This window comes from Pygoscelis adeliae, unplaced genomic scaffold, assembly GCF_000699105.1.
Source record: "Pygoscelis adeliae isolate BGI_AS28 unplaced genomic scaffold, ASM69910v1 Scaffold38, whole genome shotgun sequence".
In the NCBI taxonomy this organism is placed as follows: Eukaryota; Metazoa; Chordata; class Aves; order Sphenisciformes; family Spheniscidae; genus Pygoscelis; species Pygoscelis adeliae.
Genome location: NW_008825614.1, coordinates 9587657 through 9598677, shown reverse-complemented (window position 1 = coordinate 9598677; position 11021 = coordinate 9587657). Strand labels below are relative to the sequence as shown.

The window sequence follows — 11021 nt, the reverse complement described above, 5'->3', positions numbered from 1 at the left end:
CAGGGCTGAGCTGGAACAAGGCTTGCCATGGTGGAGTAAAGGCAGAATTAGCATGGGGGCAAAACTGAAGGAGGCTTGCAGCCAGAATGAGACACCTGGTAGGAATAAATTGAAGTGGAAAGGACAGAGTTGTGTAGATATTGGGGCAGAAAAAATCAGGTAGATTTTACTCTGCTTCCAGTTATAAGAGGAGTGTTTTGAGGTTTTGATGGAATGAAATGCTGAGCACAAGGATTGGTAAACAGTGTGCCGTCGTTACTGGAAACTGCCCTTCTGCCACGACCACTTTTTAGGTCACTTTAATCATTGCTTGTGACATGACCTAGTTGGAAGTGGTTGCTGTTATGGAACAGAACGTATGGAGAGTCTCTCCTCACGCAGCACTGAGCAATTAGGAACCAGATACAGCATCACGTACATTCTCTCTCTCTCTGTCTCCGAGTGGTTTCTGAGGGATACAGAACAATAGGCGTTTTCTCTACCTGCTTGAGGGGGAAAGGGGCATAGACTTAAGAGTTGTAGAAGATGGTTGACCATCAGGAGAAATGTTGTAGTGGTTGAGGAAGATTTATGAAAGGATAAAGCCTGCTAGAAAGCATCTCTGTTTTCCCTACTACTTGGCAACAGTTACCACAAGATGTAAAAGCCCCCTGTACAGTTCCAAGAGAGATGATGCAGTCTAACATTTTCAAATGCCTTAGTACCATTAACTGCTATTTATCAGTTGGAATTACATTTTATCCTAAAAGTAACTGTATGTCACTTAGACTGCTGTTTGAAATGCGGTTTAGGATATAGAGGGAGGAAAAGGCGTAGGGTACTATTTTTAACATTCTATCTTGGATATTGCTGTTTGCAAAAATTATATAAACCAAGCTGTTTCGTCTGAGCTTTGGGTAGTATATGTATGTGTGTTTGTATACAAAAAAACCCCAACCCAGGCCTAAAAGGGGAGGGGGCTCATTTTACTTGTCATTAAAATTTCAAGCAACAAAATGATGTAAAGCTTTTCTGAAGTTTGATTTCCTCTAGCATTTGGTTATCTGCATTAACTCCATCAATGATGGCTCCATTTTCATGCAGTGTAAATGGATAAGATGGCTTGGCTTATGGGTTTTTCTTCTCACATGGCAAATCCATCTTGCTATGCTAGGAGAGAATTATAACCATGTTAAGTTTGTAGTTTCATTGATTCTCAGGTGTCATATGGTACTGAGGAATATGATCTTTGTTCTGTGAATGAGAATACTGTACTTAAACTGCTATAGTAACAGAAAAAAATTATCCCAAATTTGCCTTTTCCATAAAAGTGACTCTGAACAGATCTTCAACTTAAAGCAAAAGTAGTAGCAACATGAATGGAGATTCCACAGCATTTCTGGGCAACCTGTTCCAGTTTTTTACCACCCTCATAATGAAAGTTATTTTCCTTATGTCTAATTGGAATTTCCTCCTTTGTGACTTGTCTGCTGCCTCTCGTCCTTTCACTATGTACCTCTGTCAAGAGCCTGGCACCAACTTCTCTATACCTGCCCCTTGAGTACCTGAAGGCAGCAACAAGGTCTACCTTAGTCATCTCTTCTTCAGGCTTAACAAGCCTAGTTCTTTCAGCCTGTCGTCACACGTCATGTGCTTCAGCCCCCTAATTTTCTTAGAGGCTCTGGACTTCTTCCAGTATGTCAATGTCTTGCTGGGTAGCCCAAAACTAGACGGGGTACTCCAGTTGTGGTCTCACAGAATGACTTCCCTGTGACCTGCTGGCAACATTCTTGCTAATTAGCTCCAGGATGTGGCTGGCAGCCTTAGCATGTCCTGGCTGTGACTTGCTCGTGTTCAGCTTATTGTCTACCAGAACGCTTGGTCCTTTTCTGCAAAGCTGCTTCCCAGCCTCTACTGGTGCATGGGATTATTGCATCCTAGGTGTAGGATTTTGCACTTGCCATTGTTGAACTTCATGTGGTTCTTGTCAGTCCATTTCTTCAGCCTGCTGAAGTCCCTCTGAATAGCAGCTCTGTCTCCCAGCATATTGACTTCTCCCCCAATTTGGTATCATCCACAAGCTAGCTGAGAGTGCGCTCCCTCTGCTAATTGTGATTGTTAATAAGGGTGTTACACAGTATTGGCCCCAATTTCAATACCCGAGGGACATATGCTACTAGTAGTTGGCCACCAGTAGGACTTTACACTGATCACATCCTTTTGAACATGCCAGTACAGGGAAATTTTCATCCTTCTTACTTACCCAGTCCACATCTCTACAATTTGGCTACGAAATATTATGGGAGACTGTCAAAGGCCTTGCTAAAGTCAAGGTGAGCGACACCCACTACTCTCCCCTTGTCCACAGAGCTAGTCATCTCACCGTAGGAGGTAGTCAGGTTGGTCTGTCGTGGTTTGCCTTTGGTAAATACAGTCTGGCTGTTCCTTCTTGTCCTCTATGTGCTTGAATGTGGCTTCTGGGATGACTTACTCCATAATCTTTCCAGGAATTGAAGTTAGGTTGACTGCCCTGCAGTTCCCTGGGTCCTCTTTCTTGGAGATGGATGTGATGTTTGTCTTTTCAGTCATCAAAAACCTCCCCTGACAGTCATGACCTTTCAAAAATGAGAGAGTAACCTTGCAGTGGTATTGGCCACCTCTCTCTATACCTTCAGATACAGCTCATGTCATTCCAAGGATCTGTGTATGTCCAACTGGCTTAAGTGCTCCCCTCCCACAGACTGCCACTGGGCTCAGAGACCTGGAAGGCCTAAAGACAAACCTCGCTAGGAAGAAGAAAAAAAAAAAAAAACCAACGAACAATAACGTAAGGCAAAACAGGCACTGAGTACCTGAGCCTTATCCATGTCCTTTGTCACTAGTTTCCCTGCCAGCCTGAGCTGTGGGTCCACGTTCTTCTCAGCCTTCCCTTTGCTGCCAATGTGCTTACAGAATCCCTTCTTGCCTTTCATATCTCTCACTATTTCCAGCTCCCTCTGAGCTTTGGCTTTCCTTACTCCTTCCCTGTGTTCTTGGGCCATGTCTGTGTATTCCTCCTGGGTACCCTGTTGCTGCTTCCACCCTCTGCATACTTCCTTTTTCACATTTGAGCTCAGATGGGAGTGCCCTGTTCATCCATGCTAGCTTTCTGTCACGCTTGCTTCACTCCTGCCTATCAGAATGGCCTGTTCCTGTGCACTGAAAAGGGGGTCCGTGAGGATCAACCACCTGTCCTGGGCCACTTTGCCCTGCAGGGCAGTCTTCTGTGGGATCCCACATAGCACATTCCTAAACAAGCGGAAATACATCCTGAATTCCAGAGTTGTGATTCCAGTATTTCCCTTGCTCACTTCTTTCAGGATGTTCAACTGCAGAATATCATGTTTGCTGCAGCCTAGGCTGCCCTTGATCTTCACATTGCCCAGCTCCTCATCCTCTTTCATGAGTAACAGGTTGAATGCCTCTCCTAGTCATCTCGTTGATAATATGCATCAAGAAATTGTCATCAACATCTTAACATGATTATTCATGAGAAGGATTTGATTTCATGAAATGTCTAGTTCAGAATTACAGACTAAAGAAGTTTGAATAAGTTTCCAAAACTATGGGTAATTATCCAGACAGAGCTGTTTAAAGCTCTCCCATTCCTTATATTAATAGGAGCCACAATATTCCCATGCTGACTATGAGGGGAAAAATCAATATCAGCAAATGTACATTCATATTGATTTATCTTCCCTTTTGGTTTTCTAATTTAGTAAAGGCTACTAATGCAACATTACATAAAGATTCTCAGGAGAGTAAAAAGGCTAATAAGATCAGGTATCACTGCTTGTTCTGTGGAAGAGACTGACTTTACTGTACATAGTCAACTGTTGAGTTGCCCAGCACAGGAAGGCCAGCGAGTACTTTTGAGCCATGTATCAGAAGGCATTGTTCCAGGGAGGTGGGTTGATGGTTGGACTCGATGATCTTGGAGGTCTCTTCCAACCTTAATGATTCTATGAGGTGGACTAAAAGGAGCCGCCAAGATGACTTTTTGGAATGCAGGCCCAGCATGCTGTTAGGATATGCATGTTACAGAGGAGAGGTCCAAGGAACCAAATACTAAGAAATTTTTTTCCACAAAGTATTCCAAGAAATGTTGTACATGTATTTGAATGTCCTATTATACACATCTGTTCAGAGCTGTTAGTAACCTTTGTCAAACTAGGTTAGAAAAGGGTTTTCTGGTCATGTGCAAGTTCTTATGCAAATATTTAATTTTTTAAGGTATTATTTCATGTGTTGTATGAGGAAGATGGAATGCATTATGAAAACTATCAGTTTGCTTCGCTTACTCATTCTAAACAAGGTGAAGGGAAGCAATGAGGGGAAGAAGTGTTTTTATGATTTGAAAACTGAAGTTTATGACTGTCCAGAATACTAGAAAGTTGTCTTGTGGGAAAATAAGTTAACTATACACATACATGTTATATACTTAGAGATGAAATTAGGACATGATAGTGCTAATAGTGCTAGCTATTGCGTGTTTGAAAGGATATAAAGCTTCAGAAACAAAACTCGTTAATTTCACAAGCAGTGTACACTTAACACAGCCGTTTCCATCTTGTAACACTTTCTTGCACTGAATATTAAATCTCAAGGTATTCAGCCTTATAATTAAAATATATACTCCTTGTTATGTTACAAACGTGAAAGTGCAACAAGTTATAAAATGGGAACAGCATCATCTGTATTCTTACTGTACATCATCTACATGCACAGATTCATGATTGGAAGTATTATTTCATTTCCTGCATTCCACATAGTTGGGGGTTTTTTCCCCCACCTTTTTGAGGATATGATATTCACGAGGGCGCTGTCAAAAAGCAGGACATTTCCTTATCCTACCAAAGGACAAGGAAAACAGCAGATTACTGAAATATAAGACTGACTAATTCAGTCATTGAAGGTCATTGAAGGCCCAGGCACATAGAGGTATTTAGTGTCCCAGAAGAACATCTGATAATCTGCAGCTGAAAAAATCACATTTTCAGGATGATTGTAAAAGTTGAGTTCTGTCTCCCAAGCCCCAAATTCCTATTTTCTTCAATTTCTAAATTAATTTGCCCATCAAGGCATTCTACTAGAGATGTAAACGCAAGAACAGTCTTTGTCCTGCTATAATTGATAGAAAATAAATTTTCATTGGTCACTTTCATTGGACCATCAACAAGTTCTTGCTTATGAAGAAGGATTACATCTTGATTTCGAGTACCAAATGATAAGGTGGCTATCTCCAAATGGCCATGACATCATAGTTTAAAAACAACTGTGTTCAGACTGCTCTTTCCTAGTTGTCCGTCAGCAAAGACTGTGACTCCTGCCTGGAGCTACAGTAATACTAGTTTGGTTCAGTATAGAGACGTGCTTTTTTTCTAGGGGCAGAGATTTTACTGTAAAGATGACCTCTTTGCTCAGTCCTTTGGTTCCAAAGGTAGAGAAGATAAATTAATATCACAGAGTAAGGTATTCCAGTGGTCCTGTCAGAAAGTAATACTTGAACATAACTTAAATGTTATAAGACATAACTCCATGGAAACAGAATTACAGGGTTACTCAGCCAGGCTTAATTCTTGGTTCTTTCACATAGTCTTTTGGATATAACTTTCTTGTTATGCCTCTCCTGAAACACACACTTTCACCCGCCCCCAAATTTAAATATAGAGAATGTTATTACTGCACAGTTTATTAAAACAGCTGAAATATTTCTATTCATAGCCCTTATTTTGCCATTTGGAAAACAGGAGTAACTGATTACAAGTGTAGGTGATGTACTGTTATGTCAGCCCTGGAGAGAAAACAGGGATTACACCTGCAGAAGATGTGGAAGCTACTCTCTCCAAGCAGAAGAGTGCTGGAGATCCAGGTGTGGAGCTCTAGTCTAGCTTCTGAGGACAGTGACTCTTGTGGTCTGGGATGTTTCTGTTCCTATAGCTTGTTCTTTTTCCATACTGAGCATATGGAAGCCACAATTCTTTTATGGAACTTTAATTTGACAAGATTCAAGTCATGTACATGACAGAAGGCCTTGAAATCTGGGCAGTTTTGCTTGTCAGATTGCAAGTCCTAGCTCTGAAGCATTTATTACCCATTTTCATTGGGAATTTCTAGTATATGAATTTTTCAGTATTGTAAGAAAAAGCACTTCTTACCCTTCTCTTAGAAATGACTGATTTATTTTTTTTCCAGAAACTTGCAGAATAAATTCAACCTGCAATCTGAGAAATTTAAATACAAACAGTTAAAACTTTGCTATCAAAAACTGAAAGGAATGCTTTGTAGTTGTGTTGCCTCGTACTTATGTTGTATGAAAGAGGGTTATTTTTAAATGAAAATTAAATTACAGGGTACCATTTAGTAACACCATAGTTCATGTGTACTAATATGGATTTTCAGTTCTTTCATTACAAGATCTCAAATAACTTCACAAATATTATCTCAGTGAGATGCAGAAATACTATATTCACCTTATTTTAAAGTAAAAATAGGGGAGGGAAAGGCTGCAATTGGTCAATATGAGTGAAGAGGCAAGGTACATTTGAGGTTAGAGATGAAATAACTTATCAAGTCCTTCCTGTTAACCTTTGAAACTGCAGCTCTTCCTTCTGAAAGGATCTCTAGGAAAAACTTAATAGTTCCATCTTTGTTTAGGATGGCTGCATTATTCACTGAAGTCAATGTGACTCTTTGACTTCAGTGAGTTTTGAATTAGGTCTCTTATTGTTGCTGGCACAGTCACAAAATCTTGCTTAGTGACAAGAATCTATGTAGTTTTTTTAGCCCCCCATGTTCCTTTGTAGGTAATGCTCTGCATGTCCTGCCCAGGTGCCTGATCAGTGAATCAACAAGTATTTTAGATATTTACTTCCATCATTTTGGCCTGGTTAGTGCAAAACCATGAACACCTGTGACATCTTGTTGTCTAGAAAAGTGCTTGCCAACACACAGACTAACTTGGAAGTAATGTTGGATAGCTCCTAATAGAGGACACTCTTGGTACTCTTTCTTTAATTAAAGTCTATCGTCTGTAAGTTAAATGGACGCTATCAAGAAAAATTTGTATGGGGAAAATTTTTAATGTGTTTTAACAATAGACCTGCATCTTTTAGAAATAATTTTTAAAAGTCAACACTGATACTATTTGTTTATCTTTTGCTTTTCATTCTTATTATAATGATCAGTGTCATTCTTCATTTGTAATCACTTCCACCTTTTATTTCTAGTGCGCTAGTCGATAGTTCATCTCATGTAGCTTGGTGAAGTTACTAACCTCTTTACAACCAAGGATTTGCCTGTATTAACGAAATACCTCTGAAGATACCTAATACATCATCTGTCTGGACAGTTTTATGCTGGTGATAAAACAATGAGAAATTTTTTCAAAAATACTTCCAGTATTCAGAAAGTTTGCCAGTAGAAATATTGCCAGTATTGCACATAAATGATGTGGTTTCCCTCACTGAGATGTCAGTGCATTATTAGGATCTGTGGGGATGCTATTTTTCCCAAATCATCCTCAGGGTTCTTCAGAGGTTTTTAGGATGTATGTTACCTTCCTGAAAAATCTATTTTCTGATCATTAGTTTTCTAATCTGAGGAAGGGAAGCCTACTTGCATGTAGCTTTCCCCCGTCACTGTTTATCCAAATGCCCAGGTGATATTAGCAAAATATATGGAACAGGTAAGTCAAAATTCAGTTTCGGAGAGTGAGATGAAGTGATGGGTAAGTAGGAAAAGTAATACAAAGAAATCGCAATGCACACTGCATCCTGTCATGAGGAAATCTGCCTGAAGATTAAAAGTGTTTGCAGCCTTGTGTTCTCCTAGATTTTTCATTACTTCCAAAAATCCATAAAACTTACTGCAAACCAAATATTTTCCACCTGAGGTTAGCAGGAAGACTGCATGTCCTCATGTGAAAATTAGGCTTAGTCATAGAAAGCCACATGCATGCCATGATCAGGTTTCACTCTTGTAACTGTGTCTCCCTGGTGCTCCCTTTCCCTGTGAAATGTGGAGACCAGAATCTTTGGGGAGAGGAACACAGAGCATAGAGGAGAGAGACAGACGGGTTTGATTCATAGTGTTACAAGAGGCCAAAAATCTTGGGGATATACCTAGGCAGAGATACAACTAGAAGTTAGCAAGGAGATGTCAAGTGTTTCTTTCTATTTCTGCAAGTTTTGATAATAAATTACCCTGCACTTACAAATCTACTCCTCACTCCCCCAGCTGGGAACACACTAGCTTCCACAGTGCCTCACAGATGGAGGGGAAAGACGGGAAGATGTCAGTACAAACATCCTTACTAACTGTATGCGGTGGCTGGAAAGTAAAGGGTGGAGGACATGAGAGTCTGGCTAAGTCAAGATGTGGCTTGAAACCAATGTTAAGGAAGAAATTGTCTTTCTCTCTTTATGGTACTTCAAATATGATCTGAAACCAGAGGGCTAAGTAGGGATAAGAATGAAAAACTAAGAAGAAAGTATGCAGAAGATGCAATCCATTATGATACCTTAAATAGTGCCAAGTACTGAAGAAACAAAAATAAAATATGTTGCATGTTATTTTTTCCCTTTTTTTTTGAAGGGGGAGAAGGAGGGACAGCTGGTACATCTCTTTTATTCAAATAGAGTGTATTTTAAGATATACTCTGGCTTATCCTTTGGAACTTGAACAGTTTTCATGTGTTCAGTAAGCTACTGAATAAGAGAAAGTATCTGTAATAACAAAGGTCTTGGGTAATTCAGAGGTCATTGATCTTTCTCTGATTATTCAACAGTCATTGTCACTTGGGTATTAAGGATGACAACATTCTTCCTCAATGTTTTGTTATTATGAGAGTAAATGGTTCAGGAGCACCTTCTTTGTATACCACTTGTAGTAATTCCCATGTGTTGGCCCTTCATAGGCTGATATTTTACTTGGTGAGTTCATGATTACCCAGTAGTTTTCCCCCCACCTTATAACTCATGGCTCAGTTCACTCGGTGGGTGTGTTTTCCTTTCAGAGCTGAAGATAGTTTACTCAGAGAGGGGAGTGCAGAGTGCTTTTTGCTTTGTCAGATATTCTGTGACACAGATAGCTGCAGGTAAGCGGTACCCTCAGTCCCTCCTGGAATCACTTCTTACATTCCAAAGAAATAAGGTGGTGGAAAACATCTTTGTTCCCACCCTGCTGCATGCGTGTTTTCTGGTGGGAGATGATAATTCAACTGGTGACACATTCATGATGTGCGTTGTAGTTTTTCAGGTCCAGTTCTGCCAGATGTGCAGACCATAACAGGCCAAATGCAGTCTCTTACTTTTGTCTACAAAGATCTGAATTTGGCTCTGGCATTAGTTCTAACTGTTTAAAGTTACAAAACAACTTTTTTTCCTTTCTTTTAACCCTATACAAAGGAGAGGGCTGCTAGTGTTGCAAAATAATTGAGTCAGAGCCTGTTGCAATCAAACAATGATTAGTTTCTTGTGTTTATGTGTGTTCTGATGTGAATCAATCTATTATGTCTGTTTTGTGTTCCTAGGGATGCACTATTTTTATGTGGAACTTGCAAAAGCAGACACAGTTCACTGATGTCTATTAGTGACCTTGTCTTGTCCTCTGAATTATGGACAGTCTGCTTTGAACATGGGGAAATGCTACTACCAGTCATTATGTGGATGTTCGGGTTTTTTGTAGTTGTTTAACCTCTCCAAGGCCCTGCTGCAGTTCTAGATGTAAAAAAAGAGAAACTGAATTATGGATGTTTAAAGCTGAAATATTTATAGAAGCAGTTTTTTATTTAAAAATAGCATTTGTGCCTGAGAAGATCAGATGTACCACTTCAGTATGAAAAACAAAACCAGATTTTAGTTGGTATTATTAATAGAAAAATTGCATGAAATTTGATAATGTAATTTAGCTGAAAATATTTTCTTCCAGTCTAGGTTCTGGAGTGGTTTTGTGTTACTAAATGTTATAACGAATTTTTTTATTCCGTATTTTTTATAGTTAGAGGCTACAAAGACAAATAGTTGAATTACTGTTTATTAAAGAAGAGAATATACCAAGTTTCAGAATATATGCTATAGAAATTAGATCTTTCAAATTAAAACAGAGGCAAGCAATGTTAGAAAAATGGTTTTGCTTACTATGGGAAGATGGGATTTCCATCTATCACTAACAAAGTGCTGTAAATTAAGATGAAAATGTGTTCTAGAAATAGATTAAAATTAAAAACTGGATTATTTAGGATCAAAAGTTTCCTTAATTGCCTGTGAGGGAAGCTTACGTGGGCTTTCAAAATCAATCCTTATTAAAAAAGAGAAGCAACAATACGCGGAATGCTGAAGTCATTATTGATTTGAAATCATTATTTAGGTTGATTAACATTTTACCTGAATGAAGGTCAAGTACTGCAGGATGTGGCCCAACTGATTTTAAGGTGGTGTCAATCATTAGTGCTCCAGTATAGAAAGTGTATCCAAATTTGGGTCATTTGGAAATGCTTCCTGATTTGAGAAATCATATACTGATGGGATTGAAAGAGTAAAAAAGTATCCTGTGTTTCTCTTTTAAGGCTCAGGCAAAGAATGTAGCATACTGTGGTGTTTTTCAGCTCAATGAAAGAAACTCTTCCACATTCTTTGTAAAATGCTAAGTTGTGATAGGGAGTAAAATAAATGACCGTTGTGAGTTACTGCTTTGACTTTTAAAATACTATCTTAGAGCACACTTGGGGGGGGAAGAGAAGTGCCCTCGGAGCAGTGATCCACAACTCCAAATCAAAAATGTAAGTTTGAATGCGTTTTGAAGAGGGGTTTTGCTCCACTTTCTTCAATATTTGAAAATATTCCCAGTACTGTGACAACTCTCTTAAATAAAAATTTGAAGAAAAAAGTCTGCCTCAAACTTTAGGTACCAACTATAGAAACCAAAGCCTGTCAGAACAAAGAGAAATTCCTGCTTCATTTTTCCTTAGAATGACAGATCTCCTTGTCTCTGCAGCCTTCTCC

General features: G+C 39.2%; 1 protein-coding gene across 1 annotated transcript in view; it reads right to left on the bottom strand.

Moving 5' to 3' along the window:
- DCP1B (decapping mRNA 1B) overlaps positions 1 to 3020 on the bottom strand; it is a 59427-nt gene extending 56407 nt beyond the window's left edge. The window contains 1 exon segment of the mRNA XM_009333025.1: positions 2832 to 3020. Within this exon segment, the coding sequence (XP_009331300.1) occupies positions 2832 to 3020 (189 nt within the window).
- Between the last annotated feature and the right edge of the window lie 8001 nt (positions 3021 to 11021).